The 13,227-nt window shown below is 41.3% G+C and overlaps 2 protein-coding genes across 2 annotated transcripts; both read left to right on the top strand.

Moving 5' to 3' along the window:
* The first annotated feature begins 1,036 nt into the window (after positions 1-1,036).
* LOC126494345 (olfactory receptor 2AK2-like) lies at positions 1,037-1,957 on the top strand. Its single transcript, XM_050131630.1, has one exon. The coding sequence runs from the start codon at positions 1,037-1,039 to the stop codon at positions 1,955-1,957; it is 921 nt and encodes a 306-aa protein (XP_049987587.1).
* Positions 1,958-9,566: 7,609 nt separating this feature from the next.
* Positions 9,567-10,487, top strand: LOC126494344 (olfactory receptor 2AK2-like). The gene has a single exon (XM_050131628.1). It carries the CDS (start codon positions 9,567-9,569, stop codon positions 10,485-10,487), a length of 921 nt encoding a protein of 306 aa, XP_049987585.1.
* The last annotated feature ends 2,740 nt before the right edge of the window (positions 10,488-13,227 follow it).

Here is a 13,227-nt window from a genome sequence, read left to right as displayed (position 1 = left end):
TATCTAGAGTCAGTATTTACCAGGACATTAATTCCCCCTGCAAATATGGAGAAGCCAGGCTCTGTGTCAGTCCAGAGCAAAACTTTCATATGTATGGTTTTGACTTAGAAATCTTCACACTCAAAGAATAAAAGGTAACAAGTCAAATTCTATCAAAAGATTTTTATATTACTTTATTTTATTTTATGAGCATGGCTATGAGGCTTGTCTGTATGTCTGTGTGCCACTTATATACTTAATACCCATGGAGGCAAGAATACAGTGTTAGATTCCCCTGGAAGAGAAGATGCAGACACTTGTAAGCTGTCATGTATGTTCTGGGACTTGAACCTGTGTCCTCTGAATGAATACCCAGTGCTCTTATCTGATAAACCATCTTTCTAGCTCTGAATCAATTGATTTCTTAAGTCAGTGAACCATTATCTCCATGTTAAGGTTACATGAATAAATTAATTCTAACTCATAAGGATTGCAAATTTTATACAGATACTATAAAAACCTTTATTCCTACTTATAATTAAAACTATGAGGTGGAAAAAAAGAATAATTAAAAATTACACTGTGTTTGATCAACTCTGCCATAGTTAATAGTCTCATGTGAGAGAATGTTCTCACTGCCCAAAGCTAAACTTCCTGTCCCTCAATATATAAAATATACAGAGAGGAATACAATTTTTGAAAAAAAATGTTGTAAAGAAAATAATGTGTTGTTCACATTTTTATTTGGCAATCCTGAAAAAACCTTGCTTCCATTTCCTCTTTGTATTTACTAAGACATTGAGAGGAAAGAATTTGCAGACGTCTATCACGGGAAATGAGCAGGAGTAGAGAAGGTGATCCCCTGATTTGATACACGCATTCTGCATTTCTCAACATATGAAAGCTTAATACACAGTATGAAAGAGAGATTGCCCTAGAGATGTTCCAGAACAATCTATCTCATATGTTAACTGTCATTTACTTTCTCCCCAATGGCAGTCCTCATCAGACCATGTCCCTTCAAGATTGTGTCTGTTCTGATGGTTCAGTCTGAGCCATGGAATCAGGAAATCACAGCTGGGGGACAGACTTCATCTTGGTGGGTCTTTTCCAGTATGGCCAGATGGACGCTCTCCTCTTCACAGTCATCGCCATCCTCTTTGCAGTAGCTCTGCTAGGCAACATCACACTGGTCCTCCTCATCAGGCTGGACCGGAGACTCCACACCCCCATGTACTTCCTCCTCAGCCAGCTCTCCATCATCGACATGATGTACATCTCTACCACCGTGCCCAAGATGGCTGCTAACTTCCTGTCAGACACCAATATCATTTCCTTTCTGGGTTGTGAGATTCAAGCTTTTATGTTTATGATCCTGGCTGGCTCTGAAGCCCTGTTGCTGGGCTTCATGTCCTATGACAGGTACATAGCCATCTGCCGGCCCCTGCACTACCCTGTGCTCATGAGCAGGAAGATCTGCTGCTCCATGGTCTCCTGTGCCTGGAGCAGCAGCTCCTTCAATGCTTTAGTGCACATGTTGTATACATTCCATCTTCCATTCTGTGGATCTCGTATTGTTAACCACTTCTTCTGTGAGCTTCCATCTCTCCTGCCATTGGTGTGTGAAGACACATCCCAATATGAGCACACAATCCTCATGTGTAGTCTTATCATTCTGCTGCTCCCCTTCCTGGCCATTCTAGCTTCCTATGCTCGTGTGTTGGTGGTTGTATTTCAGATGCGCTCAGGGAAAGGGCAGAGTAGAGCCATGTCAACCTGCTCCTCCCACCTGACTGTGGCCAGCATGTTCTATGCCACAGGTCTCTCCACCTACACCCAGCCAAATTCCCTACATTCTGCTGCAAGGGACAAAGTGCTGGCTGTGTTTTACTCAATTGTCACTCCAGTTCTCAACCCATTTATCTACAGCCTGCGTAACAAGGAAGTCATGGGGGCCCTAAGGAGACAGTTGGGATGATGGATATTGGAACAAAAATTATGAATTTGGGTCACCTTGTGGACTGCTCTAAAAGCTGGTATTGAACACTATCTGGGAAGACGACAGAATTGATATTCCAGGGGAAGTTCATCTAGTTGTCTAACTAAACCAACAAGAGCAGGAAACATTGTCCTTCCATTGTCACATGGAGTTGATGGTTTGAATCTGAATGTTGGCTCTGAGGGAGATCAAGGGCTTTGTCCTTGTCCCTGAGATCTCTGGCTGCCTGTCATCCTGGGTTGCTTTCCACAGAACTTTATCACCTTCTGCCGTGATGCAAGGCACCGTGTCTTCTCAGACTGTGTGAGTCAGTATAGTCGCCTTCTATTCATGTGCCCACCTCTTGTTCTGGAAGCTCTTCCTGCAGTTTATGAGGACAGCTGTATGTGCACAGAGCCTTTACATAAACCTAGAATAAATTTTGTAAGATACAACTATTATTTAAGAGTGTGTATCTGTTTTGATGCTATGATATATCATAAGGACCATTCTAAAAGAAATAGGAAAGGAGGTAGGTTATTGTTTCCTTTGATACTTGTGTGACTATTCCCATGTAAATAAGGTTTGCTGGCTCTCCTAAGCTGTTTAGTGATGTCTCACCAACCCCCCCTTTATTAATACCTTTCTCCAAAATTCAATAATAGCTTGGTAACAGGCATATTAATGGATCTGTCTTTCAGCACAGACTCTGTCTTTCCACAAAAACTTTATGTTGATTTTCCAGCATCGTGCTAGCCTATGAGAAGTACATTAGGACAAAGGAACCCAGAATGCTTCTGCCATAAAAGATTTCTGTGTTTTGTTCATGGTTAATATACAATGAATGTTCAGAAAGTCAATGTTATTTCAAGGGAATTTCTGGAATATTCCTTTTAGCAATAAAATTTATTTTTTTATGGTGCATTTCTTTATACTCTTGGCAATCCTGGAAGTCCTTATGTGGACCAGAATTGCCTCAATCTCACAGAAACTCTCCTACCTCTGCCTCACAAGTTCTAGGATTAAAGATGAGAGCCAATGTGCACAGGTTTGGTTTTATGCATTTTGCTGTTGATTTACAAGCACTGACTTTTTTTTCTTTAATTTGAAGTTACACAAGCTTATGAGTCACCATGTGGATGTTGGAAATTGAACCCAGGTCATCTGGATGAGCAATCAGTGATTTCAACTGCTGATCAGTTTATCCACTGCCTCCACATTCTTAAAATATTCACATTTTTGTCATGAAACTTAATAATCAATAAATAGAAGCATCCATTCACCTAAGTACGAGTATAAGTAACTTTATAATTCTCAATTCTGAAGCATAAATGTTGTGAGGCTAGAGAGGTGGCATGGCCATTAATGGTACTGGCTGCTCTTCTAGAGGACCTGAGTTCAGTTCTTGGTACCAATGTGAGGCAGCTCACAACTATCTCTAACTTTGATTCCAGGGTGTTCAAAGTCTCTAGTCTCCAGAGCACTGACGTGCACAAATCCACACCCATACTTATACATTATTATGTATATGATTTAAAATTTTGAAGGTTCATTATTGCTTCTTTGTTACTGAAGCCAAAAACTAGAGTGTAAGTTTTAATGACCCCAAGAAATACCTCTTTTTGGCTCTAATAAAAATTAATTGCATCCATAAGCATCTCACTTTTATTATTTTATTTTCGTGTAGTTTAATGTCATCCATAGACTCAATCAAAATTGAAAGATTGAAGTTGCTAAGTTTTCTCAAAACTCTCCCCTCATGTAACCCCCATCATTGCAATTTGAGAGTGATCTGTCCCTTTAGATTTCTGCATTGAAATACTCGGTCCTCAGATGGTAACGGTGCTTGGGAACATTTGGAACCCTTGAAACAGGAAAATTCAAAGGAGTAGGTCACAAGGCTGGGTTCTGAGGTTGTGTACCATGGCCATACTTCCTGTTCTGTGCTCTGCTTCCTGAGTACAGATGTAATGTGACCAGCCAACCTTCTGGACATACCACCATGATGTGCCTTTCTGCCACCATGTCTTTCCCAACCTCTGGAGCTGTGACCCAATATACACCCCTGCTCTCTTAAATAACTAGCCATTTCTCTCCTGATTGCCAGTTCCCAATTGACCACTCAGGGACTTAATATTCTTATAAATGCTTTGTCAATTGCTCAGACTTATTACTTGCCAGCTCTGACATAAATGAACCCATTTTTATTAATTTGTGTATTGCTGCGTGGCCCATGGCTTACCAGTAGTACTCTGGTATGTTGTTCCTTAGAGTCTGCCATCTCTCAGACTCTGCCCTTCTTCTCCTATATTTCTTCTTAAATTTTCCACCTGTTTCTATCTCCTTTGTCATAGGCCAAAGCAGCTTTATTTATCAAGCAATGAAAGCAACTCATAGTCACAGTGTACAGGAACATCATCCCACAGCATCTTCCCTTTTTTTCCTAATCAAAAAGGAAAGTATTTATTTTAACATAATTAAATTATCTAAATGAAAGAGTTATCAAGCAAGAATCAGTTGCACTATCTAGTCTATTTGTGTTTTGCAAAAGTAAAAAAAAATGCTCTATCATCTATCCTATCTCAGTGAGTCTAAAGCTTCATATCTATCATTGTCATCAGAGAGTCCAGTTTTATACCATGCTTTTTCATTCCCAGTCCAGCTGGCCTTGGTGAGCTCCCAATAGATCAGCCCCACTGTCTCAGTGGGTGGGTGCACCCCTCGTGGTCCTGACTTCCTTGCTGTTTATGTTTTTTATATTTCATTTTTTCTATGTATATTTAAAATCATGTATCTAAATTCCATTAATTTCCCTATCCTTTACTCTACATACCCCCAATAATACAAAATTTAAGTGAAAAAGATGAAAAAATAAAAAATAAATAAATAAAAATGCAGTCCAAAGAGTTTAAACTTTCATCATGGAACCTGCAGAATGAAGCTGTGAGTCACACTGTGAATCCCTTGGTCCATAAATCTTTACTTGCAAGTGTTCACTGCAAGAAGTCATTGGTCTGGTTCGAGGTTTCTGCTACCCTATCAACACCGAGTACACGTTGGGGTCCTTCTGGATGTCCTGTATTTCCCAGTGTTCTGGAGACCCTGTAGCTCTGGGTCTGAAGGTCAGGGCCTCTCAAGGGCTCAAGCCGATCATAGATGGGGTAGAAGACAAGGAGGGCCATGTCATATCCTTGGGTCTGGGGTGGGCAGCTGTGCTCTCATCAACAGGGTGGTCTCAGCTGTGCAGCCCAGACAGCGTGCAGGGAAAGCTTTCCCATGAGTTGCTGCTGGTCAAGGGTTCAGCTACCTCTCCACCGCTTATGTTCCCTTTCTCTCTTCTTCTGATACACCTCTTTCCACAGGACCTGAGCCATTCTGACTTTCTCTCCCATGAACCACCATTCCACACCTCTGCTCATACCAATATTGTCCCACTGGCTGGTTCTGCTAGGTACCAGGTGGCCCTCCCCTTCCCCAGCCTGGAGTGGACAGCCCAAGAGCTGCGTGGAGGTTTACTTGTCACATACAGGTTGTCTTGATAGTGTGCTAGGCCAGACTACCTCTTCACTAAGAGATCAGCTCAGTGCCAAATGGTCAAATGCCATTGGCTCCTGACTGGTGAGTTAGGCTGCATGGCACAGGTTGAAGGGTTTCTCTGGACTCCGGTCATGGGTCCAGGTTAGAATGTACACGCCATGGCTGGTTAGGTCACACACATCCCAACTGCATAGTGCTCGAGAAGGGGGTTTCTCCTATTTTTCTCTTTCTTAAGATGGGATCCAAACTATGTATTTTCACATTCTAGAAATATCCTCAGCATAGAATCCCTACCCAAACTCTTTGCCACCATTCACAGAAAATTGGAAGATTCCTGCCATTGATACCTTTATAAAGTATTATTTAGAAACTGGAAAACAGCCAAAACTAATTAATACCATGTGTTATAGCGAAGGAAAGGAAATAGAAATCATGTTTATTGGCTAGGAGCATAGGAACCAGCTGCCTAAAAGGCAAGTTGTTGAATCCACATCAACTACCTCTGGATGCCAATTCCAGTCGCCACTCTGCCCGAGCCTTCCACTCTTTCTCCTTTTCCCCCTGAGTAAAGAGCTCAAGGATTTCACCTCAGTGTGCAAGGAAATTCATTCTACTCAATCTCACAGCAATCCCCCTGAATAAACACTGCTACTATAGAAAGACATTAAGTGGGAACTTGGCCACAGTCTAGATTCTCTCCATGAGGTGAGATGACATATTAGCACATTTGAATGTACCTGGAGCTTTCAGAAATAAAGTCAACTTCAGGCATCAAGATTGTTTTCAGGGTCGGAGGTTACAATATCTGAAACACACCAAAGCCTTGATTATTCAACTCCTTGGAATATCACATTGTTACTTTGTGTTGTTTTCCAAAGGTCTACATATTTCCGTTTGTTACTTATGAGCAGCTGAGTCTCTCACATGAACATCAAAACCAGAACCAGCTTTTCCACTTCCAACTGTGACTATTTGTGATGTAAACAAATACTTTGAGAATTGATTATGAATGCTATTTTAAATGCTTTCCTGATAGGAACTGCAGATACCAGCTCTAATGAGTTGTCTTTTGTACACGGTGTGTTTAATTGTGGTCAAGAGAATAGTGTTCCCAGAAGGGCTGAGACAGATGCTGTGTTGAGTTCCACCCTTGATTAGGAAGCCAGACCATTGGAGCCACTAAAGCACCTGAGAGGATGAGGATAACGGCAGCATTGTGTAGAGTTCCACTCTCCACTGAAGATTTTAGTGCGGACTGAAGGTTTATTTAGATAAGACAAAAGCAACAACTTCTGAATTCATAGTGCAGTCATAGTTCCTAAAATATGGTTGAGATTAAAGACTATAGCAGCTTAGCCTTTCCTCTTCAGAAGATGCAGCTCAGGAGAATCTGTCCCTCAGAGCACATCACTTGCCTTTCCTATGTTTCTTTTGTAAAAATAATCACATGTCATAATTGAATATAAAAGTTCCTTAGGAATTCACAGCTGTGCTCTCTAGTGTCCATCTCTAGGTGGGGGCAAAGTGTCAGGAGCTCTTCTGTGTCTGCTTTTGTAGGTCTGTTTCCATGAGAAAAGGTATATGTCCAACAAAGTGGCTAGATTTACCATAGTTTAGTTATTATTGAATTAGTTTTTCAATGAAATGACAGACAGTCCGTGTCTAGACATCTGGAGAAAGAGCCCATCCACATCCACATTCCCCATGTTCAAGGCGCAGGTGGGTGGAGTGCAGAAGGTTGGTTCACGCACGTTTCCTCAGCTGTCAGAGAGCTGCATGGCCAGTGAAGTCCTGAGGTGAAGCTGAACTCGTGGAGAATTGTTGAGACACAACCAGCCCTGCCTGCTGGTTCAGGTACGTCCATCAAGCATCAATCTGCACAGAACACTGCATCCTTTTCTTGTAGGCTCATGTTCTGATGTAGATTTATTCCAGGCTAGAAGCGTTTCCAGGCATTGCTCTAAAAGCCTCTATGTTATTGAGGTATGTGCTTGAGTCACACAGTGCTCTGGAGTGCAGCCTCTCACAGTTGTGGGGACAAAGGCTGGGCTCAGTGTCCCAGCATGGGAGCATAGGTGTGGTCCTGCAGTGACTTCTCTACCTGAGGGAGCAGGACCAGCAGAGTCACATTCTGTCTTTGGAAAGAAAGCACACCTCTTTCTCGTTTTCACCTTCTCAAGGGAAATAGCCACTTCTAAAACACAGTTATAAAGTAGCAACTAAAATAATTTCATGGTTGGGGTGGGAGTCATCACAAGATGAGGAAGTGTATAAAAAGGTCGAAGCCTTAGGGAGGTTGAGAACCACTGCTTTAGAGCATGAAAGACCTGCTGTGCTGAGTGTGAATAGCACTCCTGATGACCCAAGCCAGAGCACACTTGGGCACTGTGGTGCAGCCTCTGATCCCAGCACTCAAAAAGAGCAGGCAAGAGGATGGCAGATTCAAGACATGTGAGGCTCAAAGATCAAGATCCTGTCCAGCCTGGGTTACAGGGCAGGACTCTGTGTCAGAAAACAAGGTCTAATGCTGCAAAGCACTTGGCTAGGCTGTTAAGAGCTCTGAGTTAATGTCCCAGTAACACATAAACACACACACACAGAGAGAGAGAGAGAGAGAGAGAGAGAGAGAGAGAGAGAGAGAGAGAGAGAAGGTCTATTACTAACAAAAGCATCTGCTACCATAGAGTCAATCTATGGTATCAAGAAGTATATCAAGAAGTATTGTCTGGTGAAAGTAACATATGTGCTTTTTACAACCATATTAAATTAGAGCCTACCTATCACCAGGTGTGTATTAATAATGTGAAATGGTTTAGGCTACTGCAAATGCAAAAAATGCCAGATAAAATTCTGGTACTGTGATAATTCTAACTCAATCAGTCAGCCAATTTAATGTTTGTAAGGATTTTTTTACTTTTTAATTTCAAATTGTAAAATGCTTCAGTCTCATAGTAAGCACTCCATAATCTTTGTGTCTCAGTAATGATACTCTGTGGTCAGTCAAGGTCAAAAAAAATGCCAAGAAACATAGAGTTATTTCAGACCATTGCACCAAGTATTTAGAACCAGTATTTACAAGGGCTTGAGTCCCCGTGCTGATATGGAGAACCAGGTTCCGTGTCAGCCCACAGAAAACGTTGCACAGTATATCAAAGAGTAAAAAATACTAGTCAAATTAAATCAGTTGGTTTTTATTTTATGTACACTGGTGCTTGCCTGTATGTATGTCTTTGCAACACTTATATATTTGGTACCCATGAAGGCCAGAATAGATAGAGTATTGGACTCCCATGAAACAAAACACGCAGACAGTTATGAGCTGTCATGTGTGTTCTTGGACTTCAACCTGTGTCCTCTGAAAGAACAGCCAGTGTTCTTATTTGCCATCTTTCCAGCTCCAACTAAGTGATTTCTTAAGCCATTGTAATTTTTCTCCATGTTAAGTTTATATGAATAAGTTAATTCTAATTCATAAGGATTGCAAACTTCTATGTGGATACTGCAAAAATCTTAATTGCTACATATAATTAAAACTAAAGGTGGAATAAAGAATCATTAACAATTACACTATATTTGATCAATTCTGACATAATAAATTAATCACAAAAGTGAGAGATTGCTTAATTGCCAAAAACCTAAATTTCAGCCCATCAAAGACTCTATTCAAAAGATTAAACTTTTGAAAACAAAAAAGTAAACAAAATAATTTGTTCTTAACACATTTATTCTGCAATCCTGTAAAATCTCTCCTCCCACATCCCTTTTGTATTAATTTTGTATTTTTATAGTTTGTCTTTGTATTTCACCAAGATATTGAGATGGAAGACTCTTGAAGCGTCAAATCATGTAAAATGAGTAGGAGTAGGGAAGGTGATCCCCTGATTTGATGCATGCATTCTGTATTTTTACAACATATGAAAGCTTAATACACAGTATAAAAGAGAGATTGCCTAGAGCTATTACAGAACAATGTATCTATATGGTAACTGTCATTTGCTTTCTCCCCAATGGCAGTCCTCATCAGACCATGTCCCTTCCAGATTGTGTCTGCTCTGATGGTTCAGTCTGAGCCATGGAATCTGGAAATCACAGCTGGGGGACAGACTTCATCTTGGTGGGTCTTTTCCAGTATGGCCAGATGGATGCTCTCCTCTTCACAGTCATCGCCATCCTCTTTGCAGTAGCTCTTCTAGGCAACATCACACTGGTTCTCCTCATCAGGCTGGACCGGAGACTCCACACCCCCATGTACTTCCTCCTCAGCCAGCTCTCCATCATCGACATGATGTACATCTCTACCACTGTGCCCAAGATGGCGGCTAACTTCCTGTCAGACACCAACACCATTTCTTTTCTGGGCTGTAAGATCCAAACCTTTGTGTTTTTGACCCTGGGTGGCTCTGAAGCCCTGCTGCTGGGCTTCATGTCCTATGACAGGTACATAGCCATCTGCCGGCCCCTGCACTACCCTGTACTCATGAGCAGGAAGATCTGCTGCTCCATGGTCTCCTGTGCCTGGAGCAGCAGCTCCTTCAATGCTTTAATCCACACGCTGTATGTGTTTCAACTTCCATTCTGTAGGTCCAGGAAGGTTAACCACTTCTTCTGTGAGGTGCCATCTCTCCTACCATTGGTGTGTGAAGACACATCCCAATATGAGCACACAGTCCTCATGAGTGGCCTTGTCATTTTGCTGCTCCCCTTCCTGGCCATTCTAGCTTCCTATGCTCGTGTGTTGGTTGTTGTATTCCAGATGCGCTCAGGGAAAGGGCAGAGTAGAGCCCTGTCCACCTGCTCCTCGCACCTGACTGTGGCCAGCCTGTTCTACTTTACCACTCTCTGTACTTACACTCAGCCACACTCCCTGCATTCTCCTTCAAGGGACAAGGTGCTGGCTGTGCTTTACTCAATTGTCACTCCTGTTCTCAACCCCTTTATCTACAGCCTGCGTAACAAAGAAGTCATGGGGGCTCTGAGGAGACAGTTGGGATGATGGATATTGGGACAGAAAACATGGCTTTGGGTCACCTTGTGGACTGATCTAAAAGCTGGTCTTAACATTAACTGGGAAGCAGGCAGGATTGATATTCCAGTGGATGCTCATCAGGTTGTCTAACTAAACCAACAAGAGCAGGAAACTTGGTCCTCTCAGTGTCACATGGAGTTGATGGTTTTAATCTGAATGTTGGCTCTGAGCGAGATCAAGGGCTTTGTCCTTGTCCCTGGAATCTTTGGCTGCCTGTCATCCTGAGTTGCTTTCCACAGAACTTTATCACCTTCTGCCCTGATGCTAGGCACCGTGTCTTCTCAGGCTGTGTGAGTCAGTATAGTCGCCTTCTATTCATGTGCCCACCTCTTGCTCTGGAAGCTCTTCCTGCAGTTTATGAGGACAGCTGTATGTGACAGCTGTATGTGTGCAGAGACTTTCCATAAACCTGGAATATTTTGCTGGGTTTTGTCGGATACAACTATTATTTAAGAGTGTACATCTCTTTTGATAGTATGACATATCTTAAGGACAATTCTCAAAAAAAATAGGGAGGGAGATAAGTTACTGTTTCCTTTGATGCTTGTGTAACTATTCCCATGTAAATAAGGTTTGATTGTTCTCCACGCCATTTAATGATGTCTCACTGACTCCATTTTATTAATACCTTTCTCCAAAATTCATTAATTGCTTGGTAATAGGCATCAACAAAAGATCTGCCTGTCAGCACAGACTCTGTCTCTTTACACAAACTCTTTTATGCTCATTTTCCAGCATCATGCTAGCTTATGAGGGCAAATTGACTCAGAATAGTCCTGCATAGAAGATTTGTGTGTTTTATCCATGGTGAATAGAAAATGAAACTGGAGATCATCAGTGTTACTTCAATGAAATTTCTTGAATATTCCTTTTAATTATATGATTTTTTTTAGTGTGTCCCTTTTTAGTCCTGGCTATTCTGGAGCTCCTATGTGGACCAGAATTGCCTCAAACTCACAGAATCTCTCCTACCTCTGCCTCACAAGTGTTACGATATGAGCCAGTGTGCACAGATTTTGTTCATGGGTTTCTTTCTGTTGCTTTACAATCATTGCCTTTTGTTTTTGTTTTCACTTTAAGTTACACGTGCTTATGAGCTACTTTGTGAATGTTGCGAATTGCACCAGGTCCTCTGGATGAGCAATCAGTGCTCATAACCGCTAATCAGTGTATTCAGTATCTCCTCTTTTTTAAAATATTCAAATCATTGTCATGTAGTTTAATAATCAATAAATAGAAACATCTATTCACTTAAGTACAAGTATAAGTAACATTATAATTCTGTTTTAAAACATATATGTTGTGAGACTACAGAGGTGGCATGGCCATTAATAGAACTGGCTGTTCTTTTGGAGGACATGAGTTCAGTTCCCAGCACCCATGTGAAATAGCTCACATCTGTCTTTAACTTCAATTCCAGGGTGTTCACAGCCTCTAGTTTCCAAGGCACCAACAATGATGTGCACAAGTCCACATCCACACCCACACTTATACATAATTATATATGATAGAAAATTTTAGATGTACATTATTGCTTCATTGTTACTGAAACGAATAACTAGAGTGTAAGTTTTAATGACCCCTAGAAACACCTGTTATTGGCTCTAATAAAAGTTAATTTCCTCCATGAACATCTCACTCCTGTTTTTTATTTTCTTGTAGTCTAATGTTATCCATAGACTCACTCATAACTGAAAAGCTGACATTGCTAAGTATCCTCAGGACTCTCGCTCATGCATCCCATCGTTGCCATTTGAGGGTGATCTGTCCCTACAGAATCCTGCATTGGAATACTCAGTTTCCAGATGGTAATGGTGTTTGGGAAGATTTGGATCCTTACAATATGGAAATTCAATGAAATGGGTCATGAAGGCTGGGCTCTGAGGTTGTGTGCCCTGTCCCTATTTCCTGTTCTGTGTTCTGCTTCCTGAGTACAGATGCAATGTGACCAACCAACCTCATGGCCATAGCACCATGCCTTACCTTTCTGCTGTCATGTCATTCCTAACCTGATGGTCTATATACCTCTGGAACTGTGAGCCAAAAAATATCCCTCCTCCCTTAAATACTTGCCATTTCTCTCCTACTTGCAAGTTCCCAAATAACTGCTCAGAGGTTTAATGTTTCATATAAATGCTTGACCAATTGCTTTGGCTTATTACTTGGTACTTCTTACTTTAAATCAACCCATTTCTATTAATCTGTGTTTGGCTACGTGGCCCATGGCTTACCAGTGTTACTCTGGCATGTTGGCTCCTTGGAGTCTGCCATCTCTCAGACTCTGCCTTTCTCCTATATCTCTGCTTGGATTTCCCCCCTGTCTCTACCTCCCTTGTCATAGGCCAAAGCAGCTTTATTTACCAACCAATGAAAGCAACATATATTCACAGTGTACAGAAAGACCATTCCACTGCATCTCCCCATTTCTGTCTAATCAAAAAAGAAAGTTTTTCATTTTAACATAATAAAACAACATATAAGGAAACAGTTATCAAGCAAGAATCAGTTGCAACATCCAGTCTATTTGTGTTTTGCAAAAGTAAAAAGTACCCTATTATCTATCCTATCTCTGTGAGTCCAAAGCTTCATATCAATCATTTATCATAATTAAGGAAAACTATAATTAAAATTATATTGTCTTCAAAACTATTAAAGTCACCAGAAGTATATAATATTACCTGAGTAAACAGGAAGCGCACTGCAAGAA

Source organism: Alexandromys fortis, unplaced genomic scaffold (assembly GCF_014885135.2).
Source record: "Alexandromys fortis isolate MF-2015 unplaced genomic scaffold, M_Fortis_MF-2015_v1.1 scaffold_367, whole genome shotgun sequence".
NCBI classification, from domain to species: Eukaryota; Metazoa; Chordata; class Mammalia; order Rodentia; family Cricetidae; genus Alexandromys; species Alexandromys fortis.
Note: the sequence above shows the minus strand (reverse complement) of the source record. Positions and strands in the feature narration are given on the sequence as shown.

Excerpts from the sequence above, each read along its gene's own strand:
- LOC126494344 (XM_050131628.1), top strand. The coding sequence starts at position 9,567 with ATGGAATCTGGAAATCACAGCTGGGGGACAGACTTCATCTTGGTGGGT.
- LOC126494345 (XM_050131630.1), top strand. The coding sequence starts at position 1,037 with ATGGAATCAGGAAATCACAGCTGGGGGACAGACTTCATCTTGGTGGGT.